The sequence below is a fragment of the Dipodomys merriami genome, unplaced genomic scaffold (genome assembly GCF_024711535.1).
Source record: "Dipodomys merriami isolate MVZ:Mamm:240054 unplaced genomic scaffold, mDipMer1.0.p SCAF_1, whole genome shotgun sequence".
Taxonomy (NCBI): domain Eukaryota; kingdom Metazoa; phylum Chordata; class Mammalia; order Rodentia; family Heteromyidae; genus Dipodomys; species Dipodomys merriami.
Genome location: NW_027202270.1, coordinates 38,344,388 through 38,366,875, shown reverse-complemented (window position 1 = coordinate 38,366,875; position 22,488 = coordinate 38,344,388). Strand labels below are relative to the sequence as shown.

Sequence of the window (22,488 nt, the reverse complement as noted above, 5' to 3'; positions counted from 1 at the left end):
TGTGTGTGTGTGTGTGTGTGTGTGTGTGTGTGTGTGTGTGTGTGTGTGTGTGTGTGTGTGTGTGTGTGTGTGTGTACTGAGGCTTGAACTCAGGACTTGGGTATTGTCCCTAAGCTTTTTTGCTCAAGGTTAGCACTCTGCTACTTTACTACCAGCTCTTTACATGGTTAACTGGGGATAAAAGTCTCATGGAATTTCCTTCCCCCAACAGGTTCTGAACAATGATCCTCAGATCTCAGCCTCCTGAGTAGTTAGGATTACAGGCATGAGCCAGCAGAGCCAGGGTATTTTTAAACAACCCCAGCTCAGATTTCAACTCTAGGCGATGATTCACCAATGCAACCCCCTTGACTGTCCTTGAACCCAGATCACCCACCAAATGGTGGCAAGAATGGAGCCAGATTACACCATGTTATCCTGCTATGTATTTTATTGTGTTTAATTCATTTCTCTTAGCCATTCTAGGCCAGCACATGTGCTTTCATTTTTAACTCCTAAAGGCTAGGCTAGAGCTTGTTGTACTATTTCTAGAGAATCTTTTCCATACTTCCCAACCTCATATTTTGTATAATTAGCATGTTAAGACATCTTTGCATACTTTAAGTTGAATTAAAATGAATTCCAGTGTTTAGTAAAATGGATATATACTGACTTGGAGATTCACTGAACTTTAATCTTTTCCAATTTGATCACTATTCAAATAACCCAAATATTTGTTTATATTTAAGACATGAATCCCAATAATGACTCGATTTCATGCTACTAATGCTATAGAATGGTCGGCTTTGGGGTTGACTTTGTTTAAAGAAATTTTTGATAAGACAAATGGAAAGAGTGAGTTTGAGGTGTTTTTGAATAAATAATTGCAGATGCTGTCAGTCCGTTTTCCATTTCCAAGCTTTGGGTTGCTTGTGTTTGTGTGCTTTCTGTTTAGGATAATTTGGCCCTGTGATTGGACACAGATGAAGATATAGTAACATCATGGGTTTTATGCAAGATACTGTTATATAATGTGTAAAGTATCTGGGCATGCATATTTTCCCAGGTAGTGAAGGATGGAGAAAAACAAGAGAGGCCTCTAAGATGGATGAGAACATCTCGGGTGGGAAATGGAACCATACATTTGAAGAATAAATATTTGCCTGCCTTTTTTGTAGTATGTTTGCAGTATAACACTGTAAATGTTGTGCATTGTTGTTGTTTTTCACAGCTGCCCAGTCTACAGATCATCTGTGGATGGTGGGATCAACCTGTGGGAATTCCAGGTAAATATCTTGTACCCCCTGCTAGGTTTGTAAACAAGGTTTCAAGCATTTGTACTTGCCCAGAAATGTGATTTTAAATATTCCCTTAATATACTTTTGAGTGTTTAATATGTGTACCAGGACAGTGTTTTTCTACTTTTGTGCTGCATTTGGAAAGGAGAATCAAATTCTTTAAGTCAAACAACTTCTCCTCCTTCGGGTCAGGAGTTGCCTCTCCCTGTGCTTGGTCTGGACCTCTCACAGGGATGGGCAGGCCACTGGCAGCCTACCTGTCACGAGAAGCTCAGCAGTACTAGTCGCTTGTCCAGATCCATTGGTGGCTCTCAGGGAGTATCGTCCACTGTTGGCTTTAGTTACGGCGGGGATCATCAATCTAGCGCGGCCATCGCTAAATGAGATCTGCACACCGGGCAGAGTGGAAGTAGAAATCACCTGGCCATCCCTAAACCAGCTCACCTCAGGAACTGGGAAACCTGGAGGGAAAGAACAATTTGTCTTTATAGTCAAGTGGGTACTGGAAATCCTCTGCACTGTCCCATCATGCCCAGGGCTTTTGCCTGCCCCCATAAAAGCCCGTGTACAAAGCCATTTAATGATGTGACAACCGGGCAGTGACATGCCAGACATCAACTTGCAGGCCACATGCTTAGGAAGGCTCTGTGGAAGTCAGTACTTCTATTTCATGAAGACATGATTCTCCAAGAGCCTCAGCCATTGGTGTCACGGAGAGGATAAGAATTTTCATCCCCTGCCCTGCTGCCCAGGGCTCAATATGATTTAATACACATCATTAAAATCAGGAAAATGGAAGGGCAAGAAAGAAAGCTAATTAGAAAGCACTGGTGTCTTGTTTGGAAACACTTGGGGAACAAAAGCCGCAAGGGGTCTAACAGTTGCACTGGACAAAGGCAGGATGACACCTGTCTTTCTCCACTGAGTTACAGGGATACTGTCTTCCTGAGCCTTCCTGCTTTCAAATGTACTCATAGTAAAAACACCGTAGACAGGCAGTGTCTCATGTAAGTGACTAAGCCGAGCCTATGGCAGAGTTGGACTTGTAAGTAGCAAAACCAAAGTCTTCATCTACCAGTGAAGAACTCTATGCCACTGGTCTGCTGTTTTAAGTACACTGAAACTGGCTGTGTTCCAAAGGTCATAAGGCTAGTTCAGGAAATGATTTACTTTGTGTTTGACATGATGCTGGTTGGTGGATCTATCTCTTTGAGCTAGGAGTTGAAAATAACTGAATAAAATTTCCCTGGGTTGGTTCTTAGTCAATTTCTTCCTATGGCAAAATGAAGAGTTTATGAGATTAATAATTCATATGTGGTATATATATTATTTTCTTTTGGTACCTGTCCTGAGGCTTGAACTCAGGGCCTGGATGCTGTCCTTGAGCATTTTTGTTCAGGGCTTACTTTCTACCACTTGACCCATAGTTTTACTTCCAACTGTGTGTGTGTGTGTGTGTGTGTGTGTGTGTGTGTGTGTGTGTGTGTGTGTGTGTGTGTGTGCGTGCACACGCGCGCGCGCATGTGATTAATTGGAGATAAGAGTTTCAAGGACTTTTCTACCCAGGCTGGCTTCGAACTGCATCCTCAGATCTCAGTATCCTGACTATTGTGTGTTTTTTTTTTGTTTTGTTTAATCTCACTTTTCTTCCTTTTTTTCTCTTTGTTCCTTTTCTTCCCTTTTAATTATCTTTAAGTAATTGTACAAAAAAATTGTCATTCAACAAAGCAGTTTTTGAATACAATACATCTTGATCAATGTCACCCCTCTCAATGTTAGTATATTTTAAAAAAATATTAGCACTTGTGTGATCTGCTCGGTTGAGGAGTTATGGAACATTCTAAGGTACATCACTAATTCATTTAGAAGTCACTAAGAACTCATTATATAAGAAGATAATTGAGTTGGTCTCCATGCAAAGACAAATGAAAGATTATATGATTTTTGTGCAATGCAAAATGAAGTATTAAGTTATGAAAAGTATTGGTGCATAAGATAGAAAAAGCACTATAAAAGGAAATCTTATTTTATTTTTTATTACATACCATAAGGATAAAAAAAAAAGAAGACAATATACCATGAATTAAAGGTAAGGCATATTTTTAATTGAGCCATGTAATATTGGATAGCCAGATACAATTCGAGAAAACAAGGGTTAGATATTTTTGAAATTATTTACAATATAGCTCATTTAAATCATCATTTTTCATAAGCTGATAGGCCCCTAAAATTATGCACTTTCTGGAAACATATACTTTCTGGACTTATCCTTCATTGATTTATAAAGAAGGAAAAGAAGAAATAGATGAACTTCCTTTTAAATAAAATTGTAGGATCAAGATGCCTTGCATTCACAAACTGACATGTTAAACTGAAACCCCTTTGTACAATGACTTGAGAATAATTTTTTTAATTAACAAACATAATTCTAAGGAGAATATTATTTTCATGTTTTATTTTTTGTCATTTCAACATGATCAGAAAGTGTTTCATTCAAAGGATCATTTAATGAAGTTATTAAGAGTTAGTTCCTCACTGAATAATTATGCCTCGTTGGTAGGCTTGACATACTGTTATTTCCCATATAAAATAACTGTGGTTCAGGTGTGCACACTATCTGCCCCCCAACTCTGTGGCTGGCACCTGACTGTGGTAGGGTTCTAGACTGCAGGACTGGCTCTGTAGTGGAATCCAAATATAGAATGCCCAAATTTGTTCCTACATAGTTGCTGGATTTTGACAGCAAATTGTAATCTAATGTTAAATTTTTTGCTGTGTGGAATTATAACTATGAATAAACCATTTTCGAGTCATTATACTGTCAGCTTTTGTCAGTATTTCGTGAATGGTTTTGTCCTTATTGAATGACCCTAACAATTTTACAAAGAGAAAACATGGCTTCAACTTGGTGTCAAGTCTTCTGAAAAAAACATTCCTTTATTAGAGAGGAAACAGAGGAAACAAAAGCAGGACTTCTGTGTGAACTTACCACTAACGTGAGCCTCAAAGGTTGCGGCACTACCCTCCAGTACCACAACACTTTGTAACGGCTGCGTAAACGTCGGTGCTTGAGTAGCCATCTTTTTAGGCACTCTGAAAAGAAAGAGGAAAATCAGTGAGTGTGTCAACACCAAGGCCCATTTCTCCAAATGGATTGCTCCATTAGCCTTCAGTGGCATTAATGTGTGGGTAGGCCTTCCCCATCTTGGCTTGGATTTGAACAGCTGCCCTTGGAGATGACCTGAAGACTAACAGAAATTAGCACATTTAAGATGAAATGGGGGAAAAATTGACCAAACAGATTAAAGAATGTTCCAGGGTGCTCTATTAGTGTTATCAATGGTGAAAAATAAGGTTGAGTTGAAAAAAATAAAAAAAAGAAGAGCCAGAATAAAGTGGGAGGAGTGAAGAGTAATGTGACCAGTGAACAGTGATGACTCTATACATCCATCAATTTGATGTATGAGAGACTCTTTTTTCTCTTTTTGCTGGTACTGGGGCTTGAACTCAAGGCCTGTGTGCTGTTCCTGAGCTTTCTTTTCAAGACGAGTACTTTACTACTTGAGTCATAGCTCTACTTTTGGCTTTTTGTGGTTAATGGAAGATAAGAGTCTAATGGACTTTCCTGCCCTGACTGGCTTTGAACAACAATCCTCAGCTTCTAGACTCCTGAATAGATAGTAATGTAAGTAGAAGATATGCAATACTGGCACCCTACAAGAGACGATTATTTTTAAAATATGTTTTACTTCCCAATAGTTTTCACTCACTGTTATGAGTTCATAGTCATCAATTCAGTCATTATCTGATTACTTCAAATCATTACCAAAATTTAATATATAGACTTTACCGTTCCTTTACTGACCTTATATGCTTTAGCAAGCCTTATCAAATATACACACCTTTTCTAGACAGTAGAGAATGCTTTCTATTTCTTAATACTTCTTCATGCTATAACTATGTAATTAATGTTACCATTGTTGAAGAAAACATTCAGAAAAAAATTTAATAGGCAGGCCAAATTTTAATATAGAGCTGAAAGCAAAAGTATTGGCTTCAGTTCCTAACATGGAACAATGTGCAAACTCTGAATAATGGAAGCCTGGTGGGAAATGGAGGTGAAGTGAAAAGTCCTGTACTTTATAACATAAAATATTCAACATCATGACTATAAAATTTGTAATTAAATCTTTTTCTAAGTAGAAGAAAGTATTTTATCAGTTTCAGAGATTCTGTGAAAAAATTTCTGATGCATACATTCCTAATTATTCAACATGACTCTTCTACTGTTCTGAAATAAAAAGGCAATTTCTGAATTGTCAATAGCTTTGTTACTATTTCTTCATGAAAGTCTTTGCTCACCAAAGCTATGTGGAGCAATAATCTTCTTGGTGCTAATGCTGCACCTTACTATAACTTTTGACTTAAGTTACAAGTAAAGGCAATCAGTTTTTTTTGAGACAAAATTCATATGTAGGAAATTCATATAGTATTTAGAAAGGTTTTTCATGAAGCTTTTGTCAAGAAATCTTTTCTGTAATTGGTTATCTTCAGGATAAACAATTTTTTTTGTTCCTAACTTTCCTATTAAGAAGCTAGTATATCTTCTAAAAATAGAAATCCTCTTAGAAATATAACAATACTGTGTATCTATGCATTAACAGCATTAGAGACTGGTAAACTAATTCCAGGAAGGTATTAATTATAGTGGATTTAGAAATTGAAGGCTTTTTATTTCTTCCTCTTCCTAGCACTGACATTTATTGCATATCATATAAGTAGATTGTGAGTTGAATTGAAATGCATAAGGAGATTCAGAGTAATTTAGGTAACAATGCTATAGGCTTATTCCAAATTTCTAAAACATTGTCATGAAATGGCCTAAAGTAGTCTCCTATGTCTAGGGTCTAGGTGAATTTTGTTGCTTTAGTACTTTGCTTTTTAAAAAAGAGGCCTTTGTCTAACCAGGCTGAAAGGTATGCATCTAAAATGTCATGTTCCCAAAATAAACTCTGCAGCATTGAGTGACAGCAGGCAAGTGTTCTGTCACTCGCCTGCAACTGATACCTCAAGCAGTTGATTCCCTTAAAAAGTCATCAGGGTGTAGCTGATACCACATGCATTTTATCAGAGCTATTCTTGGTGTGTCTTGCTTTATCACTGAGTAATATAACCTTGAACATTTTCAACAGACATCAGGTCTGTAAAAGAAAGCAAACACTTCTCTCACCACTTCAGATCCCAAGTTTTAGAAAGTCAAGTGCATTTCAGCAATCTGAAATATTGACTGTGCGGACAGTCTAACGAAACCATTTGATTTCAAAATAAAAAGCAAGGCAAAGCTCACACATTTCAAAATGGAATTTAACAAACACATTTAAAGTAGGGGGTCAAAACCAGCAACGGAAGAACTTAATGTACAAAACCAGTCGGCAGCTAGACATCAATAAGAAAGTAGGTCTAATATTTAAATAGGAAAAGTGGCTTCCCACTCACCTGATTGCTCAAGAGCGCCTAAAAAGGGTGGGACTAAGCCCAAAGTTGCTTCTGAAACGACGTCCTATGTAGAGTTGGTTTTTCCGACCATCTCCGACATGAATCGGTGAGCCTCTAAACCTAAACAAAACTACACAGTCAAGACTGTGTAGTTTTGCTTTCCTATGCAATCCCTACACCCGAGGCGAGGTGGGAATGCGCGACTGCTCCAGAGCCAGGGGCTGGCCGGCCCTTATATCCACCAGATCTGCTGACAGCCCCACATCTTCCCGAGGGGGCCTGGTGATTGGTTCCCTTCTGAAAGCATGACGGGAGAGGACCTATTTGGTAGCCTCACTGGAACCACCTGTTCTTCTGATTGACGGTGCTAAATTTAGCCCCTTCCAACAGGCTTTAACCAAGGAAATGGAAATGTATTTAAAAGGAACCTCATGGAGGTTGAGTAAAGAGCATGTGTTTCCAGTGTTAAGGATATGTCCATGAGGGTTTGAAGCAACGATGTAGCGATAGGTAGCAAATGTGGAGGATTATACAAAGCAGCCCCAAATCTGAAGTCTGAGCCCTGTGAATCAGGCCCTGCTCCCATTCCCTGCCCCTCCCCCATCCAACCAAATGGACCTGTCAATCATGCAGCAGAGCAAGAGCTTTACCTCCTAAGGCTTCATCTTCTCTGAAAAATCAGTGGTTATAAACCTTAAAATTGAAGGGACCTCATTTGTACTATACACATTCTCTAGAATCCACTTGTACATTGTGGAGACTTAAGCCACATTAATGAGTTGAGTGTTTTACAGCTCTGCAAAAGTTTAAGCTGAAAGGCAAAATCTGCACTCAGCATAGAATTAGTCTGTTTAAAACAATGACTTACTTCACTTTTGTCAGATTTCATTTTTGTCTGACATTAATATTTACCAATACACATGCACTGCCTTTTAATGAGCAGTCAAGACTTAGGTCTAAATTATCCATACAGTTTTTTTTTTTTTGTCTTCCCGGTGCATAAAGGCTGCTCTACTAATCTCTGGAGTTTGCTGCTACTAATGGGAAGTGGCTAAGGGATGATATAGTTGCTATTTTAGGACTGAATTTCATTTCAGACAAGGGATATTTCAAATGCAAAAGTGCATACCAAAAGACCTTTATAATGAGGCTCAGCTGAGAGATGCATAAAACTCTTAGGAAAAATTGACTTTATGGATAATAGAGACTATTATCAATAAGATAGACTAAAACCTTAAAATTTAAAATTGTTTCTCTATGCCTATAATAAAAATATTCTGGAATATATTGGCCTCATGTTAGGCCTTTCAACTTCCTTTTTATACCTTGCAGTTATTTATGTAGTGATTAACTTATTAACATTGAACAGAGCTTAAATTTACCAACAACTGATTTGTGCAGCTCTTGACAAGCTGACACCAGGCACTTATTTAAACATTTTGCTCCTGTATAAGTGGTATTATATGTATGGGTGGCTTCATTCTCTTCCCACCCTGTCATAGATCAAATCAGCCATAACTCTGTTTCATTGCTGGAAACAATGTTTGCTGGAACTAAAGCTAGACCATTTTAATAATTTTGGAACTAGAGTTAATAACTGAGTAGAATCCTGATGCTTATGTCATAATGACACAACATAATTCAAGAAGCTCACTAGCCAGGAACATGGGCCATATGTTATAAACTATATTAAAATATACAATAAAAGGTTTGTTTTACTAAGAATGCTATCTAGCCAGTGTTCTTGGACTTTTCCAGATCTTTAAATATTGTCAAGATCTTTACTTTGGTCATTTACATCCTTATATAGCATTTAGGGATAAATAAAGGAAGAAAGGAAGGAAAAGGATGGGAACAAGAAAGGAAAAGATAGGAAAAGATAGTAAGTTTTGATATACTACTTGGGAAAGAGGGCTTTGACTAGATTTGAAAACAGTATCAAACAGTATCAATCATGACAAGGACTGATCTTAAAATTAAATATGCCACAGTTGGAAGACAATACACTGGCTCAGTGGGAATGAATTGCTGGTCAGATTTAGTTAGCTGATACCGTAAGATCTCCATTTAGTTCCCCAGTAGTAAGGAGGGGCCACACAGATAATCTCAAACAGCTGGAAATTCAAATATAATGCCTACTTAGTTTTAGAATGTATGGTATGATTTTCTCTTTGAAATTTGTACTCAGTGTAATTTAGTAAGTATTTAGCATATGTTCAGTTCTGAAAACTTTATTATGATTTCTGTATGCTATCATTTATTGACTTAACAAATACTTATTGCAAGGTAAATTTGTGCTTAGCATTGTATTAGATGATGGTTAAACAGATCTAGAAAAGAATGGTGATTGGACTCTTTGGAGATCATGGTTTGAATAAACTTTTGAAGAACATATGCAGAATCCAGGCAATTCTAAATGGGGTGTTTCAGCCTTTTGTATTACATGGAACCATTTCCCAGGGGTCAGAATTATTAGGAGTCACTGAGGAAATGAGTGCAATTCGTTGTTTTTGAGAAGATGATCACATCATGTAGCCAGAGCTGCTTCTGAACTCATAATCTTCCTGCCTCAGCCTCTGACTTCTGCGATTAGAGATATATGCTGCCATATCTGGTTTTAAAATTTATAATGGTTTCTCCTTAATATAATCATCTATATCATGTGTATATGTATATTTATAGAACAATGGTATTTGCAGGGCCTTGTGCATACTAGGCCTACCACTGAGTTACATCTCTGGCCCCTAATAAAGTTTTTAAGGTTAATGTAAAAATATGTTCTGAGAGAAAAGAGCAAAACTAATACCTCTGGTAATGACTTAAAACTTATATGTTTCTATTGTGTTAAACACAATTCAGATACTGAGATTACAACAATACATGACACAGATAAAAATCTCTGCACTTCAAACGATTCCATTTTACTAAACACAACTATATCTACTTATATAAGATCAGCTGAATACTTTCTACTCATAAACATATCAGAGGGCTGGGAAGGTGGCTTAGCACTAGAGTGCTTGTCTAGCATGCATGAAGCCCTGGGTTTGATTCCTCAGTACCAAACAAACAGAAAAAGCAAGACGTGGGCCTGTGGCTCAAATGGTAGAGTGCTAGCCTTGAGCAAAAGAAACTCAAGGGACAATGGCCAAGCCTGAGTTCAAGCCCAGTACTGGCAAAAACAAAAAACAAAAAAAACAAAAACAAAAAAAAATCCGAACTGAAATATAGACTCACTGCAGAGTGAATTTTACACAAGGCAGCAGAAGAAAGCAAACGCAAGAAGTGCACAAGAACATAGATGCTGAGCCAAACCAACTTATGCTCAAGCATGGCAGCCTACACTCTTCCTGATGAAGGCAAAGTTCACAGGGAACATGGGAGGCAAGAGATGGTTCCTTCAAATTTAGGGAAAGACTTTTTGTTCCATTGTAATTATGTTTTTGCCCCACTATAATTTTTCCCTATTATAATAGCCTTAGTAACAAAGTTAAGTGGATTGATTTCCACAACTACTTATCAGTGTACTAACATGACCATTAGCTCCCATTAAGAAAATGTCATCTAAAAGACAAAAAAAGAGATTATTTTAGACATGAATGAAATGTTTATTTAAAAAGTTAAAGCCTTATCTGGATATGAAGGTTCACATTTGGGCACTTCGGAGACTGAGGCAGGAAGGTAGCAAGTTTGAAGTCAGATCCAATCTCAACACCCACATTCGCACCCACTCCCTTGCTCCTCCACAAGGTTGAAGTTGAATTTTCTTGGCAGCAGTGACTCCAGGGACACATAGTATTTTGCTCCTACCCTGAGTTGGTTTTAGGAAACTCATTTAAGTCTCTGATTTGTCAGTTGTAAATTGGGACTTATAATATCCACTTCAAAGAACTGTTGAGATGATTAAATGACAGAGCACACATGACAATCTGACACTTGGGTATTTTGTGTGCTGCTGTTGAGTATGGATTAATTATCTTAACTACCCTATCTAATATCCAGGAGAGTGTTTTCTTAAAATAAAAAAAATCTCTAAGCTATCCAAAAGTATGCTCATAGTAATACATCAAGTCCTTCCCTGAAGGACTTTAGAAGGTTACATGACATTTATATGTGGATTAAAGCAAAGCCTAAGCAATAGTGGAAATCTTAAAAAAGAAATGAACTGGGTTTCTGGATGCCTGAAACAGGAAACGGTAAACCAGATCAGCTGACCCACCTGCAGAGGCACACGGAGAGGATATTGCTAGAAATAATAAGCTTTATACATATGGAAGGGAGTCAGCCTGACTCCTTTCATCCAGGAACCTACAAGAATAAGCTTGTGATTAAGGAATCTTCCATTGCTGAAATGGATTTGGGAGCTAAAAAAGAAGTTATGGTCTGAAATACAAATATCTAAAAAATGAAAAGAATGGATATTTACCAAATGCCAACAAAAGCAGATATGATTACCTGCATTTAGAACAGATATATTTTAATGTGTTTCATATATTAATGGCTAGATCTTCCAAAAGTAAGAGAACATATATCGAACTGAAATATGACAATCACCTTGAAGACAGCTCTTGATTGCCTCAAAACACAAAAGAAAGATTGAGACTATTTAGACTATTTGAACATTAAACAATAAATAAACCAGAGATGGTGGCTCATGCCTAAAATCCTATTCAGAAGGCTGAGATCTGGAGATGAGGTTCAAAGCCAGCCCAAGCAGGAAATTCTGAGACTTCCCTGCAATGAAACACCAGAAAACTGGAAGTGGAGCTGTGGCTCAAAGTGGTAGAATGTTAGCCTTGAGCAAAAGAACTCAGGGACACAAAGTTAACTCTAAGATTTCTGGTTTAAACTCCTGGGATACCATAGTGCCTCTAACTGAGTTATAGGGTTTGAGTTTGAGATAACGTCTATTACAAACAAAACTAAGGTATCAATGGTTTTTGGTTTTTATTTTTACTTTTATAGGAAAATTGAGCAGAAATCCCCAACACAGTTTCTCTTATTATTGACATTAGTTAATACATAGGGTAGTATATTTGTAACCATTCATGAGCCAATATAAAATATTATAAACCAAAAGCCACAGTTGACACTAAGATTCACTTTGGGTATTATATGTTGTGCTTTAAAAAAATGTACACCAGGGCATGCATTCATCCGTGCAATATCATACATAGTAACTTCAACCCTAAACATTCTCAGAGTCTCTTTGGTTCATTTCTCCTTGTTTCTCTCTTCATACTTGTTGGCAATCATGGATCTTGTTGTTGTCTCCATACATTTACCTTCTAAATAATCTAATACAGTTGGGACTATACAACACGTAGCCTATGCATTTAAGATTACTTTGTATATGTTTGTGTTGTATCTTTGCAGCTCACGTATTTTTTCTTGCTGAATAGTTCATTGGATGCACAAGTTTTTTTTTCATTCATCTATTATTGAAGGGCCTCCTCATTGCTTCCACATTTTGTCATCTAACCAGGTTTTATTTTTCTGTTCATCTGGATAAAGAACAAGAGTGCGATTTCTGGATTAAATGGTAAGAGTATGTTTAGTTTTATAAGAAAGTGCAAACATGTCCTCCAAATGACCTTACCATTTTCATTCTCACCAGAGATGAATGAGAGTTCCCATGGCTCCATATCCTCCTCAGGATGTGTTATTGCCAATGCTTTGTATTTTAGCCTTTTACTTGGAATAAATTTTAAACCATTTTCAGTCAGAATAAATAAGAACTTTGGGATAATTAGTGTGTATTTCATAAGGAGCAGAAAACTTGAGGGGCAAAGAACCCAATCATGGTTTTGATATGGCTTCTTAGCAGTGAACTCTCTAGGTAAATGAGTGGTTTTCATAAACTAATTTCCTAGGATGAGAATAAAATTGGAGCTTCTGGGAAATCAGAAATGAGAACTGATTTTTTGTTTGTTTTGTTTTGTTGGTCATTGAACTTGAACTCTGGGCCTGGCTCTGTTCCTCAGCTCTTCTGCTCAAGGCTAGAGCTCTACCACTTGAGCCATAACCCCACTTTCAATTATCTGGTGGTTAAATGGAGATGAGTCTCATTGACTTTCCTGGCTTTGAACCATGATCCTCAGATCTCAGCCGCCTGAGTAGCTAGGTGTGAGCCACTTGTGCCCAGCTTGCTTTTTTTTTTATTGTGAAAATACTGTACTGAGGGGTTACAATTACATGGGCAAAATAATGAGTACATTTCTTATCAAGCATTATAGCCTCCTCCTTTGTTTCCCCTTCCCATCCTCCCCGTCCTCCCACCCAATCCTCCTCCCCCACCCAACCAAAGTTGTAAAGTTCGTTTTTCCACATAATGACTTGTACATCTCATTGTTGCAATGGATCCACCTGTATCCCTATTTAAATGATTTGTTTTTTCCCTTCCCCTCCACAAATTTTACCAAACTAAAATACAGTGAAAGCAGGGGTTATACCATGGGGGAGGGACAATTTTTCTTTTTCTCTTTTTTTTTTTTTTTTACTTGGGGCCTGGGTACTGTCCCTGAGCTCTTCAGGTCAAGACAAGTGCTGTACCACTTGAGCCACTTCCAGTTTTCTGTTGGTTAATTGGAGATAAGAGTCTCATGAATGTTCCATACTATGTCTAGGTGTTAAAAAATGCCTAATGCAATTATAATTTGGAATAGCTATTAAAGAAGCTATAAGCTGTACAGTATTAATTGGGGATATGGGCAGTTCCACATATGAAGATCTACACTTGGAAATATTGTTACTGCCCCATAAGACTTTTAATATCTGTCATTTTTATCTAAGTGGACAACGAGTTCTAATATTTTCATACTAAAGCAAGAAGTAGTACTATTGACTTAGGGGCAAAAACTTATTTAAGTTTAGTTTCTGTCTGAAATCTTTGGGTGAAAAGATCCATTTTAAGTTGTAGGTATGCATTCCATTGACTCATGTGCTGTACACCGGAGAGACCATGACCGGCCACATAAGATTTTCCTGTTTTCATAGCAGCTGATTCTTCTTGTTTCCTTGCTATCAAGACAAAAGCACTTTCAGAATTGGAAGGCTTTTTCTAGCCGGGAGCCAGTAGCTTATGCCTGTAATCCTATCTACTCAGAAAGCTGAGTCTGAGGACCACAGCTCAAAGCCAGACTCGGCAAGAAAGTCCATGAGACTTACCTCCAATTGACCATAAAAAAAAAAAATGCTGGCAGAGGAGTTGTGGCTCAAGTGGTAGAGAACTAGCCTTGAGCACATAAGCTCCGGGACAATGGCCAGGCTCAGAGTTCAAGCCCTCGGAATGGCAGAAAAGAAAAAGAAAAAAAGAAAAAGAAAAAGAAAGCTATTTCTGTGGCCACTAATTATCACAATCACTGAATCTTGTCAAGATAAGCAAATATAGGGAATATAGGAAGGAAAATATGAGGAAAATCTAGGAAATATAAAAATTATTCTGAAAATAAATGTAAAAACACAAGATGTGCTTTAACATCTTCAGGTACCATAAGGAACCATTTTTGAACCAAGTAATTGATAGCTCTGTCCTAGGCCCGTCAGTGTAGAATCACATCTTCTTTCTGGGGTTAAGTGAGTCTCATCTAACACTTTCTGGGAATATTAGAATTTTGCTTTGTACTAAAAGAAAAATATATATATATATATTTGAAGTTACTAAGACTCATACATGTAGTATTTGAATATGTTTATTTTCAGAAGTATTTACAATGTCAGTTCTTTTTTTTTGAAATATTACTAGTATCTAAATTGTAGCAATAACAAGTAGTTCTCTTAACTGAAAAAGAAAACAACAACAACAAAAACCAACAAAAACCCATAAAAACCAAAACCTGTAAGAGACTTTTTTTTTCTTTTGCCAGTTCTGGGGCTTGACCTCGGGCCTAGGCACTGTTCTGAGCTTCTCTTGCTCTTTATCATTTGAGTCACATCACTTCCGGCTTTTTCTGTTCATGTGGTATTGAAGAATTGAACCCAGGGCTTCATTCATGCTAGGCTAGCACTCTATCACTAAGCCACATTCCCAGTCCAGGAGCAACTTTATGTCAAGATGCCTGTCATTGTTAAACTCTAGTTCCTTCACAGAGAAGGATCAAAGAACTCAACAAGAGGAGAAATATGTTCTTTAAGTTACAAGTTCCCATGCTCTGCTAAGGATCTCAGCATCCAGAATGAAACGGTTTTGCTCCTGGTGACCATAATGTAGACATTTTGAGAGAAGAAATGTGGAAGTAGACAGTCCTATAAGCAGATAGGTGTTGATTGCACATGCATTTAAGGACCTCTTATTAAAAAAAAAAAAGATGTTACCATCCACATTTTTTCTGGACTGTGAAGATCTCAATCTGAGGAATTTTATTGCGTTTCATTTTATATTGTTATTAAATAGAGGAATTTATCTGAAATTTTAGCCCTCAAATAGCTCTCAAAGTTGTTCAACAAAGACTAATCTATCCATCATGGAAACATCCACTTTTGATGGAGAAGAAGATGAAAGAGCAAGAGGAGGAGATAAAGAAAAAAGGTAAAAAATATTTGTGAAGCCCACATGCATTGCTGAATTTTATTTTCTAAGGTTTGATGAAATATAAATGTCAATCATAACCAAGCCTGTACTGAGTTATATTCTTTTAAAACCATGGCTCTGCCACTGCACCTTTGATACTTTCTGGAGATACTTGGAGTGACCAAGGCATCCAGTAGGTGAAGACCTTGGATACTAATGGATGCCCTGCAATGAACAGGCCACTCCTCCCCACAAAAGAATGTTTAACAGTGCCAGGATTGAGAAATCTTGCCTTAAAGGAATACATCACAAATATCACTTGAGTATGTACAGTATCCTCAGTATCCATGATTTTCTCAAAACCCAAGCACAATGCTTTTTATGTCAATGTTTTCTGGTCTTTCTACACACTAGTTCACTAGTTGAATAATTGCAGAAAAACATTCTAACACATCAAAGGACATGAAAATATCTTTATTGCATACAGGGATTAAGATCAGTTACCAAGTAATATACACCAATGATAGATATTTCGTTGTGATTAACTGACATAAAACCAGACATGAAATCATCATTCACTACAGTTTGGATTCTGTCGCTGCAAAGATATAGTTGCTTCTATTCGAAAACAATGACATTGCCCTGCCCTTCTGGCTCGCTTTGAAAATTGATGTTTCTGAGAAATGGTGATGCTATTTGGGCCTTTCTTATTTGGCGCTGGCCTGTGAGAGTGTGTTCCTTCTTATTTCCGTTGGTTGAGCCACACTGGTGAGGCTGAAAGCGGGGTCAGCAAGAAAGGGCTGAGTCACTGCTTGATCACAAAATCAGACTTTCCTTTTAGGTATGTTTTAGTTAAACACATTATTTCCTATGAAAATTTTTTAAAAAAAGCATTGGAAACAATATCTGAAGACGTTTGGCACTTAATATGTTATTCAGGCTAAAGTTTCATTTGGAAGAAAATTGATGAACTGTGCTGTGTTTGTCATTACATTAGTTGCCTTAGGTTCGTGTCATTAAAAAGTGACTTAAACAGATTTTCATCCTTGAGGAAAATCAAAGTGAAATCAAAGAAAATCAAATCAATGAAATCAAAGTAAATCGAGTGAACTCAAATAATTTTTAAAGAGCCTTGATTTACACCAACCATCCAGATAAAAGCATTAGAAAAGTACACATTTCAGTATCATAGAAGCTGAGATTTTTGGTTCCTAGAGAGTGGTACTGAACATTTCCTTAAGGCAGGTACTGTGTGAGTGGGACCTGTCCATGGCTCTGTTTAGTGTACCACTGTCACATATGGTACTGTATCCTAGCCTAGCCTAGCCTATCTTACCATCCCATTCCATTCTACCCTTCTCATGCCATCTCACCCTGTCCTGCTAGGTACCAAATATATCAGCCTGACCTTTTGCATTTTGTGTTCTAGAACACTATCACCATTTTTACAATTACCCATTGCATATAAAGAGCTAGGGTTGCATTTCTCCAGAGAATGACAAAATCTAATACTAATGAAGACTTTCCTTACACAGGGATAAATTTTAATCTTTGATTATATGTCATATTTTCAGTTATTTCATCATTCAAAGAATTTGTTTTTATTATGAAGATATACATAGGGGGCTACAGTTACATAAGTCAAGTACTGAGTACATTTCTTTTCAACAACGCCACCCCTTCCCTCGTTTTCTCCCAGATTTTTCCCTTTTGAATAACCTCTCCCTTGAAGTTTTATGGTTCTTTTCCAACATACTATCTAGTGAGTATCACTGTTGAATAAGTTCACCCTTTGTCCCTTTCCCTTTCCCCTCCTCAAATCGGATAAACTTACATACAAGACAGAAGGAACAGAAATCTGTTATTAGAGTTCTTGATTATAGCCATTCTAACTGGGGTGAGGTGGTATCTCAATGTTGTTTTGATTTGCATTTCTTTTATGGCTAGGGAGGTTGAGCATTTCTTCATGTGTCCATTGGCCATCCTTCTTTCCTCTTCAGAGAAGTTTCTTTTTAAGTCTTTAGCTCACTTATTTATTGGACAGTTGTTTCTTTGAGGATTTGTTGTTGGAGGATTTAATTTTTTGAGTTCCAGGTATATTTTAAATATGAGACCCTTGTCTGTTGTATGGCTAGTGAAGATCTTCTCCCAATCCGTGGGCTTTCTATTGATCTTGCTAGCTCTGTCCTTTGCCATGCAGAAGCTCTGCAATTTCATGCAGTCCCATTTGTCCAACCTTTCTTTGATTTGTTGTGTTTCTGGGTCTCTTTTAAGAAAACTTCGGCCTTGGGGATGGGGAGAGATGGGAAGGGATGGTAAGGGGAAACAAAGGAGGAGGCAACAATGCTTGATAAGAAATGTACTCATTACCTTGCCCATGTAATTGTAACCCCTCTGTACGGTATTTTCACAATAAAAAAGAAAAAAGAAAATGAATAGAAAAAAAAAGTACAGAAATCAAATGCAGTGACAAAAGGGATTAAATAGAAAAAAATAACCACAAAAGAAGTAAGATTTTTTCAAAAAACAAAAACCCTTGTTTTCACTTCTTAGAGTACATTAAGAAAATGTCATCACATTAAAGGGCTGAGAGCCTGACTATGTTTGGGGAAACAGCTTTTAACGTTATGTGTAATGCCCTTTAGAGCTCCAAGAGGCACTGTTAGGTATGGTGTTATTACATCCTCATTTATAGAAATGTGAGGATCAGAGACTTTAGAAGTCTTCTGTAGCAGAATTTGAATTTGCATCTTTAGTTCTTCCAAATAGTATCATTGTAAGATGAACAATATGAATTGATTTCTCCTTTATGAAGAGTGCTCATTTCTATTTGAATGTGAGATTGAAAAGGCTTAAATGCACAATAACTTTATAATACCAGTGTAACCACATTTTAAACAGCATTATTTAAAAATTTTATTAGATTTGACAACCTCAACAAAAGCTCTTATGGTTGGCCAATTGAAAAGATGCAAATGCCTCTAGCATTCTCAGAGCAATATTAGTAAAAAGGCTGCTTTATCTGATCTACTTAATATATACATGAAATTTCTACTTAGACATGTAAAAGAAAAACCCATAAGAAAATTTTATGAAAGCAAAACTTGTCTATAATTTATTTCCAATGATATTTACAGTCAATATCAAATTGCTTAAGTATTAATTATATTCTGATTTCAAATATGGGTGTCAATGTTATAGACATAAACTTTGCACTTACATGGATTCAGCTTAGGATAACCTGAAGTTTCTTACTGGGAGATGAGGGAGCATTTCTTCACTGTGTCTGTATGTGAGAAACAAAACTACCACAATGACAGGATATCGCATTTAACTTTAGAAAACGCTGCATTTACTCAATATAGTGGTACAGGCCTATAATCCCACCTACTCAAGGAGCAGGAGAGGCAGGAGGTTTGCCATTTAAGGTTGGCAAGTATTTAAGGTTGGATAGTATCTGAAAAGCATAATAAAAGCAAAAGGACTGGAGGTGTGGCCTAAGCAGTAGAACACTTGTCTACTAAGCTCAAGGTCCTGAGTTCAGACCCTAGTACTGCCAAAAAATCAAACAGAATGTTTTTACTTGCTTGTATTACTGTCTTGCCATATGAAGGACTATTGTCCTTCAAATTCCTATTTGATTGACATTTGTAAGTATCAACAACCATGATTTTTTTCTCTTGAATTGGATCAATTGTATTTATTAAGGGTATTTGTGAATCAATACTATATAAAATAACTATTTTCTAGCTTCAGTATGTTGAATGAGATAATCATATTAACGTTAATGTTTTCTTAGGAACTAGATGTAAAGTTATATTTTAAAGAATTCCCAGTAATGCTAAGAAACAAGTAAATTTTGTTGTTTCTAAATATTTAAGAGATAAAATATACATCTCATCATCAGCATTCAAACCATTAGCAATGTACAAGAGTTGAACATACACAATATTTTTATTGTAGTAATTATATATGCTTGAATAACCTTGAGAAATAACCTGGAAAAAGCTATCTTTAAGGATCTAGAGTTAGTACTTCTTATGGAAAATTCAAACATAATAACCAATGGATTGAAAAAAACCAACAGCTGCTTCTCAACCAAGATTTATTATGTTATTACATTGAAATTAAAGTAGCTTCAAAATTCCATTTGGAGATAATCCTTTTTGGATTGCTATCTGTAAGGAATTTAAATGTGTGTTTATATTTGGAGTTGATATATGTGTACCCATATCTTAACAGTATTTTCCCCTTTCTACAGCTGTCTAGAAATCTTGTTTGAAATAAAAATTTTCTAATCATCCATTTTCAAACATTAAGTGGTGTTGAGTATTTCATCTGAAGGATGTATACTAAAGACTCTGTGTTGTCCTATCATTAAATTAAGGGAAGCTATTCTTCTTTATCTCTCACTTATCAGTTGCTTATGGCATAGGTGCCATCAATAAGAGGTCTCTTCCTAAACTCATTCTACAATAAAACACCTGGTATTTTATGTATTACATGTATACAGATAACAATCCATACTGAAAAACAGGCTCACACACACATACACACACGTGTGTGCCATCACAATCCATAACTTTTGATCCAAGATGATTCTTATTCATTTACAAAGATGTTAATGTCATATGTCACACTCTACCACAATTGTGATGAAGCCTACCAACAAAAAAATCTTTTTATTTTAAGAAATCATGTAAGCTTCCAATTCTGTTGTCTTTGTAAAATGGTTCCATCCCTTTACAGATTTTTTTTTTTTGGTCCAGTCGTGGGGCCTAAACTCTGGACCTGGGCACTGTCCCTCAACTCTTCAGCTCAAGGCTAGCGCTCTACCACTTGAGCCACAGTGTCACTTCCAGCTTTTTTCTTTTTATTTTATGTGGTGCTGAGGAATCAAACCCAGAGCCTCAGGCATGCAAGGCAAGCACTCTACCACTGAGCAATCTTCCCAGCCCCTGCAGATTTTTTTATAGTGAGTTACAATCCTAACACAGAGAATCATGTGCCAAAAAAAATGTCAGCCATTACTGAGGCTAGTCCTGAACTTTAGACTGTGATCACGATTTGTATGTGTATTCTGTGATGCTTGGGATATTTAATGTGGTTTCATGATTTTATTTTTCTTTTATGGTGCAAGAGATTGAGCCTACGACCTTGCATATACTAGGCAAGCACCCTATCATGTCCTGAGGCCTTCGTATTTTGTCTTGTTGTTGTTGTTTTGTTTTTTAGACAGAGTTTTGCTATAGGCTAGCTATGGACTCACGATATAGCCTGAACTAGTCTCAGAGTTGCCAACCCACTCCTTCAGCCTTTCCAATATTGGGGTTGCAGGCATACATCACCACATCTAGCACCTCATGATATTTTTAAAAATCCTAACAGTAAATTAATATTTGGGCAACATGGGTTTGAACAAAATTTAGAACAAGTTCTTTGCATATTCATTCACAACTCCTATAGGCAATTTAATGCACTCCACTGCTTATACAATTATATTTACAAAGCCTTTGAAAGTACAAGTCTCATATTTGGATTTGTGCTAGATCAATAAGCCTTCTTTTAAGTGATAATGTACAATGGCACTATACTTTAGATAAGTGACATGTAAGGCCAAAAATTACTGTTAAGACAATGCTAAAAGGAAAAGATGAACACACTTACATTTAACATTTATATAATACAAAACGACTTTGCTGAGAAGTTTGAAAATGACTGTGTAAGAGTCACAACTTGTAGCTTATCTCGTAACTAACAAGGATATGATTTGTGAAATATTACTTTTTTAAAGTATATAGCCAGGAATGGTGGTTCACACCTGCGATCCAGCTATGCAGGAGGCAAAGAAGCTGGAGGCCCATGAGTTTGATGCCAGCTGAAGCACAGTTAGTGACACTCAATCTTGAAAACAAAGTAAAAACAAAATGGCTGGGGTCATGGCTCAAGTGGAAGAATATTGCCTAGCATGCATGAGATCCCAAGTCAATTGTCATAACCAAAACCCCCTCCAAAGAAACATAAAAAATGTAAACATATTTTAGCTTAGTTTAACAAGAAATGTTAGAAATAATGCTAGCAGTATGAGCCCTTTTTTTTTGTTGTTGTTGGTAGTAAAGTATTTACACATGAGAATTCCATTCATTCTTCCAGTGCTATACCTTACCAACTGGCAGATCATCCACTCTGGGAAGAGAAGTGATATCACAGGCCAAAATGATTTTCTACTGTTATTTAATTGTGTTAATTGTTTTACAAACAAAGCTGATTTGTACAATGCTGTCATTTAAATTTTATACTAGAATGCAAGCCCTAACCAGGGATTCTGGTTTTTCTATTTTTTCTCCTTAGATCTATAGATAATGATATTGACCAGGCAATGCTTTTTAAGTGACTTACCTCTCTCCAAATTCTCACAAATACCACAGGAAGCTGAGAGGTCAAGCAAGTGTGAGATGCTACAACTTCATGTCAAAGCTCTCTACTATCTGTAACCAGTTTATGGTAGGGAGTGGTGTCATGTTGCTTGTGTCTGCCATGGCTTATTTTACTATGGTTCATTTATTGACAACCCCTGGCTTTCTTCTGAATGCAATAGTTGCCCGTCTCTTACTTTTGGTGACCTTGTTCCAGAAGACATCCATTCATTTATTTACTTATTTACTTACTTACTTACTTATTTAGAATCTTTAGATGTTTTACTTGGAAAACCACAACACATTCATATAAAGTTAAGTTTCATTACTTTTCTTATAATCCTGAAACTTCTATTTTGTATCATATTCATTAGCTAGCACTTCTAAAGTGAAATTTCATAACAGTGGTGAGAAAGCACACCCTTGCTTTGATCTGACTCTTAGGGGAAGTATCTACTCCATCACCACTAAATATAAAGCTAATGATAGCGCTTCTATAGAGGTTCTTTATCAAGTTTTTTCTATTACTAGCTAAGAATTTAAAAAAGTTTTTATAATCACATATTAGATTTTTGCCTTTTATTTCTATAATAATGATATCATGATATTTTTCTTCTTTTGTCTTTGGATGCATTGTATTAATTGATTTTTGTATTTTGGTATACCTGGGTATACCTACAAGAAATTCCATTTCTTATTTGTATATTTCTTTTTATTTATTGTCAGATTGTTAATATCTTTTTTAAATAGATTTTAAAAATTAAGTAGTTATACAAAGGAGTTGCCATTT

At 36.5% G+C, this 22,488-nt stretch overlaps 1 protein-coding gene across 1 annotated transcript in view; it reads right to left on the bottom strand.

Moving 5' to 3' along the window:
* LOC138825453 (titin-like) overlaps positions 1-6,982 on the bottom strand; it is a 67,199-nt gene extending 60,217 nt beyond the window's left edge. Inside the window, exons 1-3 of the mRNA XM_070020043.1 lie at positions 6,774-6,982; positions 4,267-4,370; positions 1,535-1,738 (exon numbers count right to left, since the gene is read on the bottom strand). Coding sequence (XP_069876144.1) covers positions 1,535-1,738; positions 4,267-4,357 — 295 coding nt within the window. The 5' untranslated portion in view covers positions 4,358-4,370; positions 6,774-6,982. The remainder of the gene's footprint in view (positions 1-1,534; positions 1,739-4,266; positions 4,371-6,773) is intronic.
* Between the last annotated feature and the right edge of the window lie 15,506 nt (positions 6,983-22,488).